Genomic DNA, 24,655 nt, shown 5'->3' with positions numbered 1-24,655 from the left:
GCAGCTTTTCCACAGCAGCCAATCAGCTGGGCCCGTGGCTGAGGGAGAAGGAGCTGATGATGAGTGTGCTGGGACCGCTGAGCATCGACCCCAACATGCTCAACACACAAAGACAGCAAGTGCAGGTATGCGGCCAAAGTTGTGCACAGAATCATAGTGATACTGTCACAAGGTATATGCACTATACAACAGTTAGCAGTGCACACACATCCGCAAAATGTATCATCTATCCAGAGAATCCAGAATGAGGATCGCTTTCATGCTTTAAACACCTCTTTCCTTTAGTTCATGCTGCGTGAGTTTGAGACCCGGCGACCGCAGTTTGACCAGCTAACCCAGTCCGCCGAGGGCATTCTCTCCCAAACTGGTGACTCTGCCCAGGACCCCAAGGACATGGCGGAGGTGCAGGCTGAGCTGGATTCTATCTCACAGCAGTGGGAGGACCTAACAAACCGACTGACTCAGCGGTCAAATCACATCGACCAGGCCCAAGTAACCAGTGAACGGTACCAGGTCAGTCTAGCTGGAGTAATGGCTTCATATTATACTGTCACCATGACCGCATCATTTTCTAATCCTCCTCCTCTCCTGTCCAGGCCTTGCTGAGAGAACTCTCCTCCAGTGTTTCTGATCTGAGTGAGCGGTTGGATGCTCAGGCCTCGCTGAGTGCCCAGCCTGAGGCACTGAAACGTCGCCTTCAGGAGACTGGAGAGATCCGCTCAGAGCTAGAGAGACGGAGGAGCGAGCTAGCCGAGGCTGAGAAGCTCTGCCAGGAGCTGAGCGCCATTGTAGCTGAGCCCTACTTGAAGGAAGAGCTGAAGAAACGACTGGCGAGTGTCAGTGGGCCACTGAAGAGTTTGGAGGAGCGTGCCGGTGTGTAGGGTTTATGTGGCTGTTGCAGTAACTGTGCTTATGCTATGCTTATGCTGTGGTAATGCTTTTCTATTTATAGATAATGGTCCTCTTTAATAAATGAATTAGTTACGTTTTGGCCTAGTAAAACAACATTCTTTTTCAAACTTAATCCCTTTATAGCTATAATGAGATTATTGTTTTGATTACACACGCCCTGTTTGTCTTTTTATGTTTGAATGTGATTTTCACCGTTTATGTTTGTAATTCCTTGTGCTCGGCTTCTTTTTCCTCCAGCTGACGGCCTGTCTCAGCTCCAAGCTGCCCTTTCGTCCACCCAGCAGTTCCAGCAGATGTTTGAGGAGCTGCGTTCCTGGCTTGACAAACAGTCAGATCTCAGAGAATCATCCAGTGATGCCCTGCCCTGCCAGCCAGAGGCCATCCGCTCCCTGCTGGCACAGATAGATGAACTCCAGCGTGGCATTGCCAGTCAGCGAGGTTCATATGAGCTCATTCAAGCTGAGGGAGTGTCGCTGCTCGCCACTCTCCCAGCAGGCGGAGATGAGCGGTCTGCCCTGCAGTCCCGCCTGACCTCTTTGCGACAGGACTGGGAGGGGTTAAACCAAAGAATCTCAGATCGACAGAGCAGACTTAAAACCACTCTGAGCAAAGCAGAAGCTTACCAGCAGCATAAGGCTGACCTGATACCATGGTTATCAGAGTGTGAAGAGAAAGAGGGAGAGATCTATCCATCACTGGATTCATCTGCCCTGGATGAAGCCCTGCAAAAGACCCGAGGTCTGTCACTGGACCTCGAAAGACGACAGCCCCTCCTTGACTCTTTCAATACTGCAGCAGATCAATTGCTGGAGCAGTGCTGCATCGGAGAGGAAGAGGTATGTACTTGCTTTAAGGTTACCTGTTTTACGCAACTATGTTCTCAAGTGTGTATTATAAGATTTATAATGAGAGTTGGATGTGTTTCACTATGTCAACATTTGGAGACACCTCATAAAATGCATATGATGTAGCTATAATTAAATTAAGGTCATAAATTAAGTAAATGAAGAAAACTAAACTGATGTAAACACATTTTCTGTAGGTACGGGATGAGAAGGCCCAGCTGAACCACAGACTGGACAGTCTGGGCGAGAGTCTTCATAACCACTCCTCCCAGTTGGAGGAGCTGGCTGGCCGTCTCAAGGAGTTTGAGGAGGGTAGACAGGCTGTGGAGAGGAGGCTGGAGGCTGCCAAGCACCAGATTGAAGTCCAGGAAGCTCTGGGACCTCAGGTACTGAAAAACTCTGATCGTTTTACAGTCATTCTTCCTCAACAGGGCTAACAGACTGCGATATGTACATGTTGTTATAACAAAATAATACATAGCAGTTATTAAGAGTAAGTTCATGTTTCAATTTACGTCTCTCCTACTCAGGCATGCAGCGCCAAGAGCCTAGAGAGGCTGAGAAGTCAGCAGGAGAGCCTGAGGTCCCTGCAGCCTCAGGTGGTCTACCTCCGAGACCTGGCCCAGGGGCTGGTGCAAGATGCACCCCAGGCACCAGGAGGCAGCAGAGAGGGGGCACAGAGGCTTCAGGAGCAGGCAAAAGAAACAGAGAAAGAGTATGATGATGTTACTGACAAGGTGAGGAGTAGGGATCTCAGTGATTGATTCATTCATTGCCATTATTAATCAAATAATCAATTAAAAATGTATGTTAACCATGAGCGCAGAAGACAAGGATGTGCACTGCAACTGAAAATGCACTGTAGTACCTGTAGGTAGATGCATCACCAGGTGGTGGAGGTAAAGATGTTTGCTGTTTTACTGGATTAATTATAAATCACGCCTCCTTTTCATCCATGAAAGTGGCAGAGTGGCTGTCTGTGCTGGATCAGTTGTGCTGATGAATATTGCAGCATAAAGTTGTAAATTGACATGAAAGCGATTAAATGTACAAGCGCTTCCCCCATTTTGAATATAAATGCATTTTACTAGCAGCAGTAAAAAAAATTCCTGGGCTAACCACGGTGCCGTGACAGTATCTGTGCGTCCCCAGGACATGTCCCTCCTGAGCAGGCGTTTCCAGCAGCTGTACTAACATTAGCTACAGTGAAAGCACAGATCATTGCCATCATGTAAATAAGGACTGGATATTATTTTCTGTAAAACCAGTTTGCTGTGGGGAGACTGGGCCATCCTGCTGTGTTTCATGTTTATTAACAGCATTACAGTTTGGTTACTGTTGAAGGCTGCAGCCCTTCTGATAAAGGAAAAATGGGCCGGGCTTTGTTTTAACTGCCGGATACATCCATCACGTTTAGTCTGATCTAATGTGTGTTGCCCAGTGAAGCCTGGAAGTTGTACAGACACGTTTACTATGTTAATACTTTGTGTTTTTAATTTAAATCATTTTGCCTTAAATTGATGAATAGTGACAGACAATTTTTAGTCATTGTTTTTAGTTGTTTAATTTTTAAATCAACTAACATGATGCTACTTAACATGTTATGTCAGTAGTGACTGCAGATTACAGTAGTACTATAGAAAAAGACAGCTGTATTTCATAAATTGCTAATGACTAACTGCTTATGGATTGCTTAAAAGTTATTGATTGTTAAAAATCTACATCCATGTTAAGAAGCAGGATCTTGGTCAGGAAAAGGGAACGAAAATGGAAACGCGCTAATGTCTTTTTATAGCCCATGTTGTTTTACATTTTGCAGCTTTAACAGGCTTCAAAGGTCACAAATAAGCCAAAACCATGGAGAATAACTGCCACAGGTTTTTGAAACAGGTGCTCGGGTAGAATCTGAGGTGAATATTGACTTAGTTACTGAACATCTGGAACATGCAACAAACCACAAACAAACACAGCTGCAAAAACATATTGTGGACCTGTGGCCAATAATCATTCTTTTAGGGCACATGTTCCTCTTCCCAAACCTGATCAGAGATCGCCAGTGAATGTCCAATTTATACTTCACCAATATGTTTAAGCGTTGAAGGATTCTTCGCCCGGCAGGCGCTGGTGGAGAAACAGCAGAACACGAGGAGAGGGAGGTGCTGAAAGGAGTCGTAACAGTTATAAATTAGTTTAACCTCGACAATATATGCAGTCTGGAGTGAAGAGATATTGTACAATCAGGCGAGCTGTTTATGCCAAGGGTCAGTGAGGAGGGTGTCACATGTAGTGTACGTGTTTCTGTGTGGGTGCTTGGTGTCAGAGAGCTGAGAAAGAACAGAGCAGCCATGGCTGTTAGTTACAGTAGTCATATATGGTCATTGTGGACGTTTTGACACTTTATCATAGTTTGAAATGTAAACCTGAGTCAGACAACTATCACAGGAGCTAAAACTGTATGTTTAAATCACCAGACTACACTTTTATTCATTCAGAGGGTTTTTTTTTTAAATGTTTTTAAACAACTGATCTGGTGTCGTTTTTACGGAGAAAAGAGCTGCTGTGCTGCAGGCAATGATGAAGATCTGCCTACTCTTAGAGAAGGTCTCCACTGCCACTTTCTTGCACCTACACCTACTTGTTGTTGCATCATTTTCTGGTTTAGTTACATTTGCGGTTTGATTAGATCATCTTTTGTTCATAGTGAATTTCAGGAATTATCAGAAAATGACACCTGCACTAGTTCCACACTTGTTGGAATGTTCTGTGCTTAAAATCAACTACAAAATCTTCTCATGTTTATTTTTCCTGTTTTTTCTTATTGGGTCTGAAAAAAAAAGGCCTTTCGTGCCGTAATTACTACACTGAGTGAAAGGAACCTTCTTCAGCTCCAAGGCCAAAGTTGAATTTTGTGTTTTCGGTTTATGATGCACTGTGATGAACATCATCTGTCCCTTTTCCACCCTCTGTCTCTTTCCGTCTTCCTCTATCAGATCGAACATTACTGCTCCTCCCTGGAGTCTTGGCTGCAGGGCGTTGGCGAGGTCCAGTCTCACGTGCGTGATGTCTTCTCACGCCTTGCTGACCTCGATGATGAACTGGACTCCCTCAGTCCTGTTGGACGTGATGCGGACTCCTTGGCCTCCCAGGCGGACGCCCTGAAGGGCTTCCTCTCCCGTCTAGTCAACCTCAGAACGGAGCTGGAGGGTCATGCGTCAGAGTGCACCAACATGCTGCGACGAGAGGGCTCCTCCCCGGATCTGCTGGCTCTCAGGAGGGAGACTGAAGCTCTGAGCCGCCAAGCAAACAAGGTGAGGTAGAAGGAAGATGATTTTGTTTTTCTCGATTTAACATACTCTATCAATCTGTGACAGTGACTGTTTCGGTGTAGTTGAGCTGATTTATCTGTATGTGAGTGAATTTACCATCTGAGCTCTTGTTATATTAGAGATGTAAGCTTATTAATGCACTAACCTGAGTATAACAGTTAAACTGATTTGATTCTTTCATGTTAATTCGGTTCGTGCTAGTTGAGTGAGCGTGGCCAGGCCAGGCTGGACCAGATTGAAGACGCTGCCGAGAGGGTGCGGGAGTTCTACAGGCTGGTGGCTGAGCTGCAAGGCCTGCTGGGAGGGGCTGAAGAGGGGCTGAACGCACAGGGCGTGGTAGGCACCGAGGTGGAGATGATCAAACAGCAGCTGCAGGAGTTTAAGGTAGGCTAGATGTTCTTGTGCTGGTTCTGTATATGGCTGTGGTTCATGTAGATGTGTGTGTGTGTGTGTGTGTGTGTGTGTGTGTATGTGAAGTGGCATTTTGTCAGTGAAGTCCCATAGAGAAATATATTACGAAATCCCATTTGCAGCAGTTTCCTATGCTCTTAATTTCCTCTTTCTTTTCCATTGCATTTGGTTTGGTTTAGGGTTTTCTTTGGCATGTACTACAATACATACTTGAGTAGTGTGTCTGAGTACACCTGTTTGCCTTTGGCACTGGCAGTTAAAGTATCCACTTGGTTATGTGGGTGAAAACATGAATGAATCTAACTGAATTCAGGGTGGTGTTCATTCCCTCTTTCCCATTAAAACCAGTTTGCACAGATTGGCAGAAAGTCTTCAGTGTAACATGAGCCTGAGTTTAGAGCACAGATTTGTGTCTGTGTGTGTGAGAGAGATAAATAGTGACATGGATATTTGTAGAGCCACTGAGGTCTGTCTCCATCATCCCCTCTTGCTCATACCTCTAGAGACCATGAGGTAAGGGTCTGTGTATGCGTGTGTGTGTGTGTGTGAGAGGGGCTCCTGTTGTGCATCAGGAGTCGGAGGCAAGTTGAGTCACGCAGCTCTTTGAATCGCCTTTCACGCTGTTGAATCATGTAGCTTTTTACTTTTTTCTCTGAAGGAAAGTTACAGTGCACTCTCAGCATTTGGTGCTCAGTCACCACCTTTGTGGTGACAACAGTCTTGTCATTGTGGTGATGGACAAGTCTAAATTTAATACCAGAGCAAATCACACTTTTTTCTTTGTGATTAATAACACTTGGTACTGTAAACGTGTGGGAAATTCAAAAAAAGCATTTTGCGCAATGTTGAGATGAAGATTTGTGAACACAGTGCCCAGTAAGAAAGTCCTCGTATGTATTTAAATGTGCCCAGAAAGCTTTTGCAAAGTGCATTGTTCTCGGCCAACTTAGGGGAATGAAACCAAAATATGACAAAATATTTATTTTGAACTTTACAGATTGTTCAATAGCATACATAAGAAGAGTTATAACAGAAAACAATACAGCAAATGACAGTTGAGTTGTGATGTTTTAGCATTAAGACCTAGACAGCTTTTCTGCACAGGGGCTGACCTCAGGAATGTGCTTTGCTGGAATCCCCATTGTGTTCCACCGTGTTACTCCACTGCTCGTTTCATCAGGACAGACTGCTCCTTCTGTACGTCTACTGTCATTAAAGTGCACATTTTCTCGCCGTGATGTAACATCCAGGCCACTTTAGAAAGCTAAATATCTGAGAGCTGAGGAGAAATATGAACAAATCCCACGCGCAGGCAGCACATTAGCTGTTCTGTCCCATCTGCTCCACGAAGGTTAAGCTTTTTTGAAGATGATTGATGAGTCATGTTGTGATATGAGCTGTGATAAGTTGGATTCCTGCTCGTCCCCCAGAGAGTGATTGGCTCCACTGTTGTTAAGATGTGTGGGTGGATCAAAGAACATGTGTCTGTTTCATGAGACATTTTTGCTTCTATTTCTCTTTATCCTCGTTCCTTGTCTCTCTAATCTTAATTTGATTATTTGGATATTTAGTGAAGCATCTTCACTGCCCTTAGATCTCTGTCGCCCCACTAACCTCCCTGTGTGCTGGTTTCGTCCTCAGTCCTTCAACCTGTTTCTCAGTCTCTCTCGCTCTTTCTTTTCTGCCCCCTTCTAAGTCTTTTAATGAGAGCACATTGAGCGAATATGTCGCAGAAAGGAAACAGACAGGAAATGAAGAGGTGTTGAGAGAGGGATGAGAGGAGGGAGCGGGGGATTCAGAGAGCATGAGGGAGCTTTGAAAAGCTAAATAGGCTACACTTGAAAGAGTGAGCGAGATCAGACAAAGAGTGTGAAGCTGTGTATTTTGTCTGGTGTGCAGTTAAATTAATCAGGTCAGTGAGCAGGTTTGTCATCAGGGGAAGGGCCTTTTACATGTCTTACTCATTTGTGAGTCTGTTTTATCTGATAGTAAACAGTTTGGGTTTTGGACACTTAGGCTGTGATTGCTCACTTTTCTGATTACTCAAAAAATGAATCTGCAGATTAATCCATTTTTGCTTGCAGCCCTCAAATATTCATAATCTGTGCAAGATGGTGGAATCTGAATGGAGGCATTACAAACTTGTGTGAATACTATTGGTGGCTTGTTAGCATCCCTACAGTAGGTGTTAATCATGTTGTACGTGCACTAAGATGCTGAGGCACAGACAACCTGGTGACAAACTGGGTGTAAACGTGAGAGTGGGGCAGAACAAATAATAGCTACTGTCTGCAGGGTATGTAGAGCATAGAGAAATGGTCTAACACTCTGTTTGGGGGGCAGAGGGGTATTTATAGGAGGGCAATGAAGGGAAGATAGCAGGGGGATATTGTCGCGACTAGAGAAGGGCAGAGAGACAACGTGGAGAGCAGGATCACGGGGCTTTACAGATGCAGAGAGGATGATAAGGAAAAAGAGGGAGGGGGTTTCCACACACATCTGTCCTTGATCTGACCCTTTTTGACTCTATTTCATTTTTATCTTCTCTCCGTATTGCACTGTAGCTACACTAGAGTATCGTCTCCATCCTGCTCTAACAGTCTGAAGAGGGATGGAGGGTAAAAAGATGTGAAAGCCTTTTGTCCACTTTTTGAAGCCGCTCTCCTCCTCCCTCCTCTCCCTCTCCTTCTCTCTCTTTCTGTAACCGATCCAGCTCAGCTCATTTCAAACCTAAACGCCTGTCTGCTTCCAAAACAGACCAGGTCTCCTCCTCTGTCCCCTCCCCCACCAGACACTATTTTCCGTCCAGAGGGGTGATGTCATACCGATGCTTAGAAAGACGACGGGGTTCAGGACAGTGGGTGTGTGGGTGTCTGTTTGTGGGTATGGGCGGAGGGCAGCCAGGGGATGAGGGGTCATGGGAGTGGGAGGGTATGTTGTCAGATTATTGTTCAAAGTGATCTCACAGAGAATTACTGGCTCATTGAGGGAGGAAATGGCGTTCCTCTGTCAGAACTTAATACCAGCTTATAAATATATGGAAACACAACAAAACGTATAGAAAACGATTTCTTCTTTTTTTTTTTGTTCTGACAAAAATGTGTTCATGGCACCAAGTGATTCATTGCTCAGATTCATGCCACTGTGTTATTTAGGCAGAGTTGTTGCTGAGCTATTTGTGATTAGAGTTAAATTAAAAAAGGCAGTGTGAAGAAAATTGTTTAAGTAAGGCACCAACAACTATTTTATGGAAACTGTGATATTGTATTTGCACTCATTTGAACAACAGCTGCCCTTTAAAAGCAATTGACATGAAAACATACAGAGAAATGATTCAAGACTGTGTCCAAAATAACTTTTCTGTTTTCCAGTTGATTTGAGGGCAAATTCTGAACTTAAAAATTGCAATAGAAATTTGGATACAAATGAAAAAAGTAGCATATTTTGTCATTAAATTAATTCACAAAGTGTCACTCGTTAATGTCACTGCTGACTCCAGAGTAAACTATATAGTAAAGTGTGCATTATTCTTGAGTAGCCTAAGTTTTGAATGAGAAACTGCTTCAGAACAGTTCCTGTCTGTTTCCTGGTCCGTTTTGTTATTCCCCATGTACATGTTTATACATGGCCATCCTCTCTGCACATAGGTGCCACTGTAGAATCTGTGTTTGTTGCTCTGTGGGCAGAGGAGAGGCGTGTGTGTGTGCGCACTCTGCCTCAGAGGATGCTTCTAATTCCAGTCTTTTTCGGGGTGCAACCGGAATCTCAGCTGTCTCCTCGTCCCACCCTCACATACAGATACGCACACACCCGGGTGTGCCATCAACATCCCTCTGCATGCCCCTGGCTCCCTTCGTCCCTAAGCAGCTGGCATAGTCTGTTGGTGGGACCAGAACACGCACACACTGGTCTTTTAGGAGAGGGGTGTGATGAGGCTCGAAACCTGTAGCTGCAGATAGACATTCCTGGGGAGGGCTGGTTAGTGTTCGTGACAGGACAACAGGAGCAGCGTGTGTCTTTATGCGCACGTGTTTCAGTCCTAAATCATGACTGCCAGCCTCCCCCTGTCTTCGCCACTTCATCTCCTCCTCCCTCACACCTCTCACCTCCTCAGCTGTATTTTTTTATTCTCCTGTAGTTTCTCCTCTCTGTCATCATCCTGTGTTTTATACTCGGAGAATCTTGAAGCACCGTATCAGCAGCTATTTAATGATGTTGCAGAAGTTGAGCCAAGCTGGACCAGCGGCTCAGTGGTTGCCTTTTAACCCTGTGTCCTCATTTGCACCTGTAAAGCTGCTTACACCTTTAAATTGTACATTTAGTAATTACCTGGCAATTAGTTTTTTGACCCAACAGTGTGTACAAAGCTAGTTTGTTACCAACCGTGTAGTAAACCAAACCCATGCAGTGTATCACAATGTGTGCACCAGGGAGGTCCACATATACATTTCTGTTCAGGTCATAAATCATTAGTGCCATTTAAAATTCCAAGTAAAACTGCACGTGCAGCTTTTGGAAGGCCAGAGCAGAAATCTGACATGAAAAGTGTTTTTGTAATTGTAATACTTTTCTGTTCTGCTGTTTTGTGGATAAAAAACTGTCTCCTGCTTCACAAAAACATGCTCTTCATTTATCATAATAGTGAAATTCCCTGAACCACATGTAGAAAATATGTGATATTGTATGAAAGAAGCTGACTGTACGTAATGAGTTTCAGCACAAGCTACAAGTTAACCTGTTCCAGCTGTTAGCGGCCATGTTGGCTAGCTTCATTCAGACTCGTCCTGTCAGAAGAGTTCAGTGTGTCAGAACCCAGTTACCCTCCCATGACTCCCCAGCTAATCCAAGTCATGCGCCATCTGGACGACAGTGCTGTTTACTGGCTCTCTGGATTTTCCTGGACTACTTTCCGTCTCCCTGTCTGTGTATTCATGTCCAAAAACATGACTCGTATGCCTGTCTGTGTATTTGTATGAGGTTGACTGGATCCATGATGACACAATTTCTTTAATCGTATAACCTGATTTGCCAAGCCAAGCTTTCCTGTAAGCTATACATCCACACACACACACACACACACACACACACAAGCACGTTCATGTGAAAACACACATCTTTCACCCTTGCATGTATCCGTAACTGATTGAGAAAGTGGTAGTCATGTCTTGGGTTTGTGGGATTTAAATAAGTCTGAGGATGGTCCATTAGCGCGTAGTATGTGTGTGTTTGTGTGTAACGTCTTAGCTTTTCCACTCTTGAATCTCATGTTGGTTCAGCTGTTATGAATTAGAACGGTATGCCACGGCTCAGCCCAGGTTCTCGCTCTCTTTTTCACTCACTTTCTCTCAGTTCAGTGGAATTCATGATACTGCTCTGATGTCAGGTGGGACAAATATCAAGTTAAAATATGTCCAGCAACACTTTAACGTGTCTTTTTTATATGAAACATACTTTGAAAAAATGACATGAAAAATCTTTTAGCTTATTTTTTTTGTTTTCCCTCATACAAGTGATATTATTACTGTACATCATAGCAAGTAGAAATCAGATAAGACCTGCAATAACAGAGGCTGTTATGGGACAAATAATGGTTTAGCCACTGGCTAATTTACAGAAACAAATAATTCATATTAAATAGGTGCCGTTGCTGAGAACAGACAGAGAAGCATTTGGAGCTGAAGTGTAGTTTTGAGCGTTTACATGAAGAAAAATTACAAGAAGAAAAATTATGTGTGAGAGGTGGAGGAAGCTCAAAGAAGAATGAACAGTGCGTGCTAGAGAAAAGAGAGAGCTGCCCTCCAGCGCTGACCCCTCAGCAGGCAGCCTCACAGGTGTTGTGTGGGTGAGAAAGAAAGAGGAGGTCATTGACACAGAGAATAAGCCTATTTCTGCCACACTAATACTCCCAAATGCAAAACTGAGCTCCAAAGTGTTTATAATGTGGAAAACTCTTCCCGTATTAATTGCATGTGGACATTAAGCTCTATCTGTACGTTGGACTGCTGGCTGCCAGCTGAATGACAACACATACAGGAAGCCAGGCTGGGGAGAGTGGGATGTTTTGTTTTATTGGCCTAAAAGAATGTGTGTGCACATGTAGATTTATTAGTAAATTCAAAAGCTCACAAGTAGCAGTCCACCTGCGCACAGCAAATCAGCCACAAAATCTGCAGCATCTTAAACCACCATTATGCAGCAGTTGTGTGTGTAGTTGACTGCCAGGTGTGTTTAGTTGGCTGTTTGAGCGTGATGGTGGAGGGGTGTGCCTTATTTGCTTAGAGGTGTGTGTGTGTGTGTGTGTGTGTGTGTGTACGTAACGGTGTCTTTGTGTGAGGTGTGTGCCGTCTCTGTGTCTGTCTCTGCCGGAGGAAGGTTGAAGACAGCACATGCTCGCTCACACATGCAGGCAGGTGAAATGCTCTGCTAGTTAATATAAAACTACCCATGTGAGGTGGAAAGGAGGAGGGTGGGTTAGGTGAACAAAATCACAGAGAAAGAGAGATCTCCACTTCATTTCACCTGCTGTCATACGAGTACAAAGGAGGAAGAGCAAGATGGTTGGGAAGAGACTGAAGAAGACTTAAGGAAGAAAATGGCATTACATGACAGTGTTTTGGAGAGAAGGGTTATACATTCACTGTGGCTTGAGAGGGAGGGAGAAATAAAAGGAGAGAGATGGAGAAAAGTAGATCTTTGTCCCAACAGGTGTTTTCCCATGAGCAAATAAATGACCCAGAAAAGTCAATAATACATACTCCATGCCCTCCACCTGTGTTTGTGCCACTTAGCTGCACTAAGTGGTTTCAAGCCTCCACACACAAACACTGGCAGCATGAGCCTTCAACTTAGGTGAAACCACAACAGTATAATGTGTAAACAACCGGCTGTTTAGTGGACGTTGTGAAGCAAAGTGCTACACAGCACCATGGCTGTGAAGGTTTGCACAAAATGACCCCCAGGGAAAATTAAACATCTAACCCTCTCTCACCACCATCCCTCCTCCTCCTCCCATCATTTCTGTGAATCTTTAACCAGCTGTGACGACCAGGGAATGAATGAAAATCAGAACAGTGGAGGGCAACACAAGCAGGTCTGCAGAGAAACTATTAGAATTAAACTTAAACAGATCATGGGGGGGTCATGGGTGGAGGCACAGACCCTATCAGTAGTCAGTGAGGCAGAGGAGAAAGGGGGTTGGGTAAAGGGCACCATCTGAAAGAGCAAATTAACCAAGTTTAATCAAGTTACCCCCCCCCCCCCCATCGTCCTTTACGTCTCTGTCGCTGTATAATGTATTTTTTTGGATCTTCCCCTCACCGCCTGTCCTTCCTTTCTCCTGCTAACTGGCCCACATCTGTGAATGTTTAGATTTAAATCTTGTTGTTATCTGTGTGAAGGGTCTTGTCGGTTAGCCGTGGGCCACGCGAGAGTTTGTGAGGTCTGCATGTGTGTGGGGTGTGTAGCGCAAACCAGTGACAAACCCCTTTTGTTTCTATGAAGACATTTGCCTTGGAAGCAGCAATGACAGCTGCAGCACAACTGACAGAGAGGGGCAGGGTGAGCTGGTCTGGGAGGAGGGGGAGAGGGCTGTTTAAAAAGAAAGAGTGGAGTATTTAGCATATTTGACATGCAGACCACGGGCTGCTCTGTGCAACAGTTGAGAAAGAGCAAGCTCCTCTTGTGAGTATTGGAAATGGGTTTTGAGGCAAAGCAGTAAGAAAAGAAGAGTGCAGGCGTGCTCTGGATCAGATCAGCCAAGTTTTGCTAGACTACTTTAAACAAACAGACTTGCTGAAAAAGGAGGGCAGAAGAAGGAACTGTAAGGGGGAGGTGGAACACCACAACTGGTACAGAGAGCTCTGTAACTCTGCAACAAGAGAAAAACAAACTGATTTAAAGTTGTCTGCTTCTGCGCCAGGGCCGCAGGTTGCCATGTTTCCTGGTATCCCCCTTCTGCCTGAGTGGGCGGTTGTTCAGAGGTTTAGTGTGGCATCCTGAAGGAACAGACAGCACCCCCATCCTCTGTGTTTTTTTTTGTGTGTGTGCGCGCACAACCCGTTTTCCTCCTGGCCCCCTCTCGCAGTCTGACACACAGACACTCCACAGTCGGATTGGGTTTCAGTGAAGGCACTGACAAGAATGCACAAGTGGAGCCTGTGAATATATCACAGACTTTTGTGTGTGTCTGCATCTTTTCTGTGGTTATTTCTTTACGCTGGTAGCTTGTTAGCTACTACCACCTCTGCCTCTGTTGGACAGAGGAAATATGTCTGAAGTGGAGACCTGGGAGGAAATAATGGAGTGAATAAAAACACACAGCACTCACTTCCTTGTCTGCCTACAGCCTGGACTGTTGCTTTGAGGAAAAAAATACAGCTCATTACTGATAGGCCTTTTTCCTCCCGTCAGCTAACCGTCCCACCCCCCTCTTCCTACCTCCATTCCTCCCTTCTTTTTCTTTGACTCTGTATAATTTCACAGAGCACAGTGTTGTTTTGCTACAAAAAGGGGGGCAGATTGCCCCAGAGAATTAAGAGAGGATTACAAAGCTGTGAATAACATAGCCATCTCAAATCGCTAGCCCTTTCTCTGCTGCACCAAATCTGGCTACAGTGGCAGTGAGAGTAAATGAGATACTGTATAATACACCGCCTGCTTGCCTGAAGGAAACATTAATCTGAGTTGTATTCAAGCTTTGTGGTACATTCCTTTTTATTTTTCCTCCTCTATTTACTTGGAGACTATTTTATTAGCAGAATGTTGCTTGCCACTCAGCGTGGGATAATGAGCTGTATGCCAGTATTCAGCTGATATATTTTTACAAGCAAAATCCTCCTCTGCACAGCTCTCGGCTCTGTGGCTCCACGCCCCCTCTTAGCACCCCTCCTCCCTCTCTATCGCTACTTAGCACCCCTACACCTCTCTCTCACCCTCTCCCTGTATCTAGTGGAGGTTTTTTCTTTCTTTTTTGGGGGAGAGAGGAAACCAGCATGATTGGAGCACTTCCTGTGTTTTAATACCAGTGCAGGAAACAGAACAAGCGGAGCAGAATTCAAACACAAACAGTGAGAGAGCAGGGAGGGAGGGAGAGAGCGAGCGAGAGAGAGAAGGGACATGTGAGAGGGAGAGGAGACAAGGGGGGAGCAGCCAGAGAGTGAGAGGAAAAGAGGGAGATTTTTTTTAGCAGCTGCAAACCATTTCAGCTGTGTAGTGGCCTGAGAACAGAGACTGGGAGTGAAAGAAAGCGAGAGCATAGCTTGGGAGCCCACACGTCGCAAAGAGAGAAAGACAGAAGAGAGAAGAGGAACTAGGATTGCGTGGCACTTTGTTTCAGTCTCAGTACGGAGGCAGGAGCAGGAAAAAGAAGACGGCAAAGAAAGAGTGAAAGGAAAGGGAGCATGTCCTGGGATTGTCTGCTGGTCAAGAGAGGGAAGACACTCCCTGCAAGGCAAAGCTTGGACTGGAGCTGAGAGTGCTGTCTGGGTGTTTGCCCTCTGGATACAGTCCCACGACTCGCTGCTCTGCCCAGCTTGCCTGGCTGGTCCAGGATCCAGCCCCCAGCTCCCAACCCACTGCTCTATCTACCCCCAGATGCCCTCTTTCACTCCAGCCTCTCCCCCTCCAAGACTCTGCCTGCTTTCGATCCACTATACCACGTCTCCCCTGGAGCGGTGGATGATCTGAAGATAAGACAGAAAGAAAGCGAGATGAAAGAAAATAACTGAAACACTGACTCGGATTTTTCACTGCTTTTCTCTTTGTTCTGCATTTAGCATTTACTTCACTGGAGTTGATTTTCTTTCACTAATGATGACTCCTGATGATGAGGGTTTGTCCTGCAGGCTCAAAGCCCCGATTCTTTGTCATGGAAGCAGAGGAGAGAACAAGAAAAGCTAAGGACTGCTTGTACACTCACCCAACCTCAGAGTGGCAGCAGGTTGTCAAGGGATTTTTATTTTTACATTTTTCCGAGTTGTGTTTATTGCTCTAAAAACCTTTAAAGGTTAGACATTTTTAATATTTTATGTCAGTTTACTGGATTTCTTAGGATGTTTTTTTCCTTTTTTGCAAGGAACTGATGATAAAGGTAAAGCAAATTCATGGAGCGTTGTACTTTTCCTATTCATTGCACCCCACGCAGCCTTTCTTTTATATAACAGTGTGGGTTTTCTCACCTTAAAAGGAGACTTTTACACGTCCCTGCCGGCTTCTCACTGAGACTGCTGAAGTAGTCCAAGCCCCCTCAGTCTTTTCCTGTCGTGCCACAGAGAGGAGAGGAAGCTGGAGAGGAAGAAGGCAGCAGCTTAGGAATAAGTTGCTGTATATGAATATGGAGGAGAGAGCAGTATTCAGCATTTCTCATGGTAACACAAAGGGATGTTATCTGCATGGTGCTCACCTCACCTTAGGCTTTGTACTTCTCAGAGAGGGAGGTGATGACTGCTTCTTTCCCTTCCTCCCTCTGTTCATCACTCCACCTCTCCCTCATTCCTAACAGCCTTTAAAATAAACAGAGCGGGTGATTAATATGGTGCCAAGCAGGAGGGCGGGTTCACTCTGTCCCTCACTGATGCAGCATAGCATCTCAGAAAGACCAAGGAAATGCACAACTGTTGAAGTGACATAGGCAGGAACATAAGGATATGCCGAATGTGAAACCTGAAGGATTTGTTAAATGCAGCCAAATGGACTGTGATTTTGTGGATTATTAGACATGGGACATTGGAAGGTAAAGTAATTCATTTCTATTTTTTTCTATGTAATTTTTCTAAGTGCCCTGCCACAGCTGCACCTTAAACCACAACCGCAACAGAGTTTCTGTGGAAGCCCAAACGAAGCGAAAAGGACAGAATGGGGAAGCCCCTGAGCCGTCCAGACTGCCTGAGGCAGAACCCTCGCTGCCTTGGAAAAGGTGATGAGGAAGAGGCATACATAGAGGATTGTTATGTCCCCCAGCGGTCCATATATGATACCATGCGCATCAATGAACAGATTGATCAAGGGACCAAACTGTGTCAACCTTCCAGGAGCACTCTAGGCTCTGGTGGGGAGATGAGAGGAGAGGGAAGTACACTATCCAGCAATGGCACCATTGGAGCTGATATAGGTGGTGTTTTTGTATCCAGGAATACAGATCATGCTGGAGGAGTGAAGAAACTAGATGAGAGGGTGATCTTTGATGCCTTAAAGCTAACTGGGGATCCTCAGATCATATCGCCACCAGTTGGCATTGTAGGTTCCAGTTTGGCTATTGCTCCATCCTCATCTGGTCCTGGTGTGGTGGCTGCAGTGGCCAAGCGGCGGCATCAGGGTAGCGATAAAAGGGACAATCCAAACCGTCGCTCTTGGAAAGCCTTTATGCCGCCAAGTTATCCAGAGTTTGCAGAGAGACTGGAGTTCACATCTGTTGAAGGAGCAGAGAAGCGTCTGTCGGGAGCAGTGATACCTCTTTCTCCTCTACAGCCCACTCCTTCTCACCCGCCCCCTTCCACCCCGACCTCATCCACTCCTTTACCTCCTTACTCACCCTCCCCTCTATCATCTGCTCCTCACACTCCTACTGTCTCCTCCTCACCATGTTTGACACCCACAGTTAGCCCCATGCCTCCCCTCCAGCAGCATCCAATTAGCAGGCAAAAGCAGGTTCATCCTCTGCTGCAGAAGCAACACAAAGAGACTCACGCAGTGCCATCTCCTTCCAAAGAACAGCTACCCGCCTTTAGCCAGACCCAGCTACCCCAGGTTTCTGGAAATACACCACAGCATAGTCCTAGCTTTTCCAGTCAGGTAGAGAGGAAAGGGCGGGAGCACCGACGCACTGCTAGCTCTTCTAAAGCCAGAATTGGGCAGATCCCAGAGGAGCCTGTTGAGTCAGTGAAGACTTCAGATTCAGAGCGAGATTCTCCTCTTTTAGACCATGACCAGGGAGACAATGCCCCTCTTATCCCACCAAAGCCAGTCTTCTGCCCACCTACCAAGGCCCGCACATGGCCCCGCAGTATAGCAACAGGGAAAAGAAGCCAGGTGGGACTGAGACACAACTTCCCTGTGCTCCCCCCTTTACCTCCACTATTAGGTGAGGATAGCAACACAGATGAAGAATCGTTTTATCTCCTAGATCCCCCATCTCCATTCGTGAAGGAGGAGGAGGAGGGGTTAGTATATGGAGGTCTCCCTCTCTCCCCCTGTATCAGTCAGGAGGGAGGTGATGAGGGTCTGCTTGGCTGGGGTGGTCAGGGTGGTGAGCTCAGAGAACGCACAGCCTCTGAGCTCAAATTTGAGGAGGATGAGCGAAAGATACTTGAGGAGCTTGAGGGAGAAGAACATGAAGAATGCAGGGAAATAATTGAAAGGGAGGAGGCGTGGCAAAAAGAAAGGGATAAAGCAGAAGAGGAGAGAGCTCAGAGAGAGGAACGGGAGTGGGAGGCAGTTCTGAAGTTGGAGAATAGGGAGATTATTGATCAGATGTGGGATAGGGAAACACTGGAATCAGAGGGATGGGATTTATCAGGCTGCTCTGGACATTGGCCTTTATTGAGACCTCCTACAGGGTTTGGGGGTCCTGGAGCTCCCAGTGCCTCACCTTGCCCCAGCTCCGTTGCTGAGTCAGATGACCTCTTCCTAGAGCTGGAGAGGCAATGTCAAGAGGAAGGAGTGGAGGGAGTGGAGATGAGTGTAGACCCTGAGCCTCTTGATCCCTACATGATTCCTTGTTTAAATGAAGAAGCAGAGCCTGCCTGGGTAGATTTTGAACGAACCCTTCCTCTAGTTAATTCTGCAGAGCCAGAGAGGGTTGCATCTGGCTTCAAGAACACTACAAAAGACTCAGATTTAAATCACTCTGAGCACATTAAAGAGATTACAAACTTTGACTTGATGCGAGCACAAGACTGTGAAAAGGAACATGGTTTCATCGATGAAGAGGGTGATATTGACTATAATCAGGATAAAGCAGAGGTGGAGGAAGAAGAGTGCAGTTATCCAACAGACTCTGCTCTTGGTCAACAGTTGGAGTCTGACTCCAGTGGGGTCCACATGTCCCAGCCAGACAGAACTGGTTTAGATGTCACTCGGGCAGACTGTGAACACAGGAGACCTGCACAGACTGAAACAGACCCAGATAGTGGGGCATCATCAGAGTGTAATGCAGAGGATTGTGAGGACAGAGCCTCCTCACCAGCTTGTGGTCCTCTGAACCCTTATGCTGAGGAGGTGGAGCAAGTGGAGGAGGAGGTTGAACAGGATGAAGGGGAACTGAAAGAGGAAGAGGAGTTAGGAACAGAGTGGGATGTGTATGACCAATCTGAGCCAAGTTTGGACAGTAGCGAGGGAGTTCTCATGGATCACTCCCATGGGCCTCTCCACACGCTTGAAAAAGAAATTGACAATGAATGTACACAGGATGTGGAGGTTCAAATTTCCCTACCCTGTCAAGAAGATTCAGTGCCCTCAGAGATTACCGAGCCTGTTGTGGCAATAACTTGTGACAGAAAAGAGACAACAGAGACTCTACACTTTGTCTGTTTAGATGTCCTCTCAGGGCTGGACATGCCTGCACAAGACCCAGATCTGGCAACTACAACAGATGTGACGTATAGAACCCCAAAATCAGACTCTGTTCCTCCCTCACACCATCAACATACAGACTCACATCCACCTTCTTCTTCTTCACCTTTGTCACTGTCTAACTCAGATTCTTGTGGTGCTGGTTTGGACAGTAAAGACTCAGAGGCCTTTGTAATTTCAGATAGTTTTGTTTACCTGGCTGTGTCTGCACCTCCCCAGTACCCCAGTGACTGCCCCCCATCTCCACCTGAGGACTCCATTCCCCCCAGTCCTGTCCCCAAACTTCCCTGCTGCCCAGACCTGGAGGAGGGAGCCTTCCTTTCCCCTGACAGCTTTGTTTACATGGCAGCACCTGAGCGCCCCCAGCCTGGCCCCTCGGATGTCGGCTCAGCCTGTGAGGATACTCGGGAGCTGGACTTAGACTCGTATTCTGAGGGCACCCAGTCTGGAATAGATGGGGTTGAGTTTGTCCTGGGCTCTATGACTGGAGACAGTGACTGGGAGTCGGATGGCTCTGCTTTGGATTTTCCTCCTCTCATGTCCAGAGACCTCACCTGGGACCAACTTGAGCCAGGCATGCTACAGCGCCTGTTTACACAGACAGAGACGAGCCAAGCAGAGGCCTTAGGGCCCCAGAGAGGTGTCACGGCTTGTCACACACCCCCCCTTTTAGATTCAGGACGGAGCTCTAAGGCAGAAAATCAGTCATCGACTATATTACCAGGTTTTGACACCGACACACAGGCAGAGGTAGGCTCTCATTTCAAAGCGTTTTCATTCAAGACTTCATGCTGAACTTTTGTTGATGCTGTGGGCTGATGTACTTGTTCCAGACCATTGTGCTGTTGGTAGATTATGATAACACATTTTAGTGAATTGAGGTCAAGAGTTAATTGCATTGCGCAGTCATAAATTAAAAGGTGCAAAAAGGCAAATGAGCTTATAAAATACAGCTGGATGGATAGTTACTTAACACTTTAATATTTATGTATTCACCCTTTAGTAGAAGCTCTAATCGGTTTGGAATCATTATTACACTGGAGTCCAGTGTCCATAAATACAATACCATGTAAAGAGAATGAATTAAACTGAATCAAAGACACCCTGGTTCAAGATAAGATTGTGATGTGAAGGCAAAAAGGGGGAAACATTGGATGTGGACACACTCAGGAAAAAAGGAAGAAGAACTGGGTCAGGTAGCTGAGCTTTGAGTAGACATGGAAAATGTGTGTGGGGGGTGAAGTTATGTAGACATCATAATTAGCTCATTGTGTTTCAGTGGGGGGGGTTGCTACTTATGGGAAGCTACGCTCAGGGTCACTGAGTATGTGTGTGCATATGGTGTGTGTTTGGGTGGGGTCAGCCCTATTCTACAGTGCATGCACATATTTGAGATTGATCGGCTGTTTATTTGTGTGGTGCTAAAAGCAGTGTGTGTCTGTGTCCTCTTTATAGTGATGATCTGAATGCAGAGTTAAGAGCAGTTGTCTGAGAGGCACAGAGTGCAGAGCACTGTGTTTCCATACAAAGTCGTGGGAGCTTGGTATGTCCCGGTTGTGTTATGTGCTGGAGGCTCTAAGTTTTCCATCCTGTGTAAATAATTTGAGGAGGCAGTGTTTGTATATGGAGGAAGACATCTGGCTGGGCCTCGTTGTTTAAGTTGACTTGGATACTGAGAATGTAATCAGTGTACACAGTGTTGTGTACAGACATGGATCTGAAATGGATATTCTGTAAATGCTGCAAAAATCAGCTGACCCATGAACTGATAGGACTGTCAGTGTGACTGTGTGAGTCTCTCTGCAGTCAGTCTTTGACTTGTTTCGTCTGTGTAGTGTCACTCCTCTCCCATCTATCCCCGTGTTTGAGCATGTGGGCTGCATGTAAAGGTGTGTGTATATGAGAGTCGGTGTATCTCAGTGTGACAGTATGTTGGACAGCCTGTTGTGATAGGAGCTCTGCTTTGACTCCATGTCTGATCTGAGCCCAGTGTTTGTTGCACAGCCTGAATTTAGCTAATTTTTGTTAACATGCTAGTTGTTGCTACCTCTGCATATAAAAACGGACAGGACAGTATGAAGTTATAGATAAAGTCTCACCCATTTCACCCACACCATTATTAGATTAATCTCTTCACTGAATTTTAGTCAGAACTGTTTTTGAAAAGATTTTTTGTGTCTAACATGGCGACCCCATTCAAAACCTGTTGTTAAATGTGTTATATCGGGCAGAGAATCTTAATTATTTCTTATCCATGCACATTATGAGCCAAGCAGCAGCGATTTCGGTGACCACGGACACCCCTGATCTCATGCTTCTTTTATTACATTATAGTTTCCATCAGGCACAAGTTGCCCAGCCTGACCAGTCAGTAACAGCTCATTTACTCTTCCCTGTGTGGTTTGAGTGTTTGTTTGTTTGGGTGTGTAACTGATGGTTGTGTCTTTATGTGTTATGAGTCCACATCTGTTTGGTCTCTCTGCATTTACAGCCTCTCTGGCTTCAGTGTAATGTAATCAGGTGTTGTGTCCGCTCCGCCTCGGATCTAATAGAGGAGAATTATAGCTGCACACACTGCTGCAGTGCATAGGATCATGACATTATCAGGCTTTTGAGGCTTGTAAGGAAAAACAACAAAAATCAAATACTTTCTTTACATCCTTGTATACTGTAGGTTGAGGAGACACTAGGTTTTGCAGCATGTTATAAAACAGGCCACTTTTATCACACACAAGAGGAAACATGATTATCACAATAGCTTTTGTATCACGATAGAGTTGTCAGGCAGAGTATTTCTAGATAAGATACTTGGCTACAATCAAAGTACGACTGGTATATACAAATACGTGCAACAAAATTATTTAAAAATCACTGTAGTGATTCTCAACCCTATTGGTAATACTGTACTACCACGGGGAGCTGCTGTGATGGAGGATGATGTGGAAACATGCCTCCAGTTTTTATTTGCATGTCTGAAAGGTGGCACATGCACGTCTGTTGTGTGATGAAATGTTCTTTATTCAGCCATGCCCTCCCTCTCTTTAGCAGACCCTCATTCTTTCCCTCTCCTCCTCCATGCTTGGATGGTTTTGTGGCAGAGATAAGGAGGTGAGAGTTACAGACTGTGGCACTCTGCCTTTGCCAACATGGCTACACAAACAGTGTGCGAATTTGTTTGGGAAATATAAACTTAGATGTTGGATAAGAAAGGGCCAGGCTGAACACTGGAACCCTTTGGCCTGTTAACTTGTTGCCTAGTCTCTGTCTGACCTGTCCCCTCTTTGTCTGCCTGTCATCTTTGCTTCTTTTTCTCCATTTCACTTGGTTTTCCTCATCTGCCTCTCTGCTGCCGTCTTCTTCTGTTTTTGTATCTTCCAACCCACTTAAATATTCTGCTTCAGTGCAAAGCCAAAAAAATGCACAAAGACAAACCAGCTAAGTTACTGATAGAAATTCATAATGTGACAAACAAGGGGAGGACATGTAGACAGAGACACATCGATGGAGTCTAGGACGACAAAGAAACAGACACAAAAACAGTTGTGACAGGCGACAGGGAGGTTGGGTGGAGGAAGCCATTGTTTTCACGGGAGAGCACCTTTTAGCGCTACACGAGGCTTTGGTACAGCGATAAAAGAGCCACGCTGGCAGGCAGACACAAGCGGGACGCGTTTGCATTAATATGGAGCTCACTTTAAAGCACTGTGTGTGTATGTGTGCCCCACATACAGACAGACAGATGGACTGCTTTGCATGTTTGAACTGGAGCAAAGGAAAGTACAGTACAATCAGACCTACAATGTCTCCCTGTACGCAGACTGACAGGAACTTCTGAAATGGCATGTCTCATTTCATAACCCATTAGCATTTGTTGTTTTTAGTTGTCATCTGCAATTACAAGGTTAAAAATAAATTATTTTTAATGGTTTACAACCCTCCAAACAGATATGGACTTTGTAGCTGTTTTGTTGCACTGTATATTTCTATTTCAGGTGTTTCTTAGACTGTTTACCCAAAAAGATGAATCACTGAAAGACAGATGTTGATGCAGAGAGAGAGAGAAACACAAGGTAGCTTCAGGTCGGCAGGTCTTACATTTGTGTTTTGATTGATGTGATTATTGTGCAACACTGAAAAGCATGAAAGCAAAAGCAGGAAGACAATCTCCCTCTGCAGCTGAATGTAGTTGAGTGTAGTGTAGCTCAAATATTTGAAGCGTTTTTCAGTATTTTTACATATTTGTCGATGTGCCTCCTGCAGCATCTCTCCCCTCCCCTCACTGCGATATCAGCAAGACAATAGGGCTTTTGAAATTAGAGCAGTGGTCTCCTGACAGATAGAGCATACTGTATTTCCAAGAAACCCCCAAATCAGGAAAAAAGAAATCATAACCTTATTCTGTTTAGCTGTCTCACAGGCAGTCGATTAGCAAAATGAAAGTCCAACAGATATGGGAAAAAAGGTTAAATAAGCCATATTACTAAATGAGAAAAAGAATTGCTGGTGGGACAATAAAGGAACAGACAAAGTGGATAGTAAAGTTTAAGCCAGCATAATTTGAATGCAGGCTACATTTGCATGAGGTCTGTTTGCATGTTTTTGTTTGATGTTTACAACTGGGATTTATTAACCCTTTAACTTCATTGTTCCCGATGTCACAGATTGGTCAGTCAGTTAATGTTTTCCCCGTCAAAGTTTTTTTCCGAGACAGATTTCTAGTTTCCTTCCTCCCCTCGTTTGTTTGTTCCTTTAAAAGAGAAAGGAGGGAGCGAGGAAGGACAAGGTTTGAAAGACAGGAAGAGAACGACGGATGAGGACCGAGGCAGGAAGAGGGAGGGGGGTGAGGGAGGAGTTGTGGGGGTGAAGGTAAAAGTGATAGCAGCGCTGTTAGTAGCTACCATGTTACTGTGAGGAAGCTCTACTCCTGGCGTTCAGGCTTTTCACACTAACTCTCCTACACTTCTAATAGATGTCCCCTGTTTTTAATTGTTTTATCTCGGCTTCTCTTGAGTCAAATGATTAAAGGTGCATTAATTATAAGTTTTTTTTATTCATCATCCAGTGAAAATAGAACAAGTTGTGGTCTTGCGTGTCTTTTTGCACAGAGAAAGTGGGACAAAGAAAGAGCAACAGCCAGGGTTAACATCTGGAGAGGGTTAAAAGCAGCCAAAGGACTCAGATTTGATTTGGATGTGGTGTTCTTCCTTCTGGATGTGTTAGCATCTAAAGCTAAAGCTCTAATAGTTTGTACAGTTTGTCCCAACCAGGCATCTGTAGTTTACGTCGTTGCTAGGTAACAGGATGCAATGATATTGGATTGTGCAGCACAGCTCTTCCCCAAGCATTATTAGCTTGACAGATGACGGCTAAAAATACTCACACTTCAAAAAGCACTTTAAATGTTCCATGGCTCCCAAGTGATGTTTGAGTAATAAATGAAATTTCACTCTTCTTTCATTGCTGATTCATTTTTTGTGTCAATTGACAGCTGTAAATTCAAAGCAAGTGTTAGTAGTTTTAGTTTACTGATTTATACAAGCAATAAAAGCAAAACAGAAACTCAACCAACAGGACTATTAAATGTGTCACATGCTC

At 45.1% G+C, this 24,655-nt stretch overlaps 1 protein-coding gene across 1 annotated transcript in view; it reads left to right on the top strand.

Annotated features, from left to right (window-relative positions):
* macf1a (microtubule actin crosslinking factor 1a) overlaps nt 1–24,655 on the top strand; it is a 192,321-nt gene that overhangs the window by 131,954 nt on the left and 35,712 nt on the right. The window contains 8 exon segments of the mRNA XM_020618510.1: nt 10–125; nt 286–513; nt 597–873; nt 1,150–1,748; nt 1,955–2,143; nt 2,288–2,494; nt 4,748–5,065; nt 5,285–5,467. Coding sequence (XP_020474166.1) covers nt 10–125; nt 286–513; nt 597–873; nt 1,150–1,748; nt 1,955–2,143; nt 2,288–2,494; nt 4,748–5,065; nt 5,285–5,467 — 2,117 coding nt within the window.

The sequence above is a fragment of the Monopterus albus genome, unplaced genomic scaffold, assembly GCF_001952655.1.
Source record: "Monopterus albus unplaced genomic scaffold, M_albus_1.0 scaffold206.1, whole genome shotgun sequence".
NCBI lineage: Eukaryota > Metazoa > Chordata > Actinopteri > Synbranchiformes > Synbranchidae > Monopterus > Monopterus albus.
This window is presented reverse-complemented; position numbering and strand designations above follow the sequence as displayed.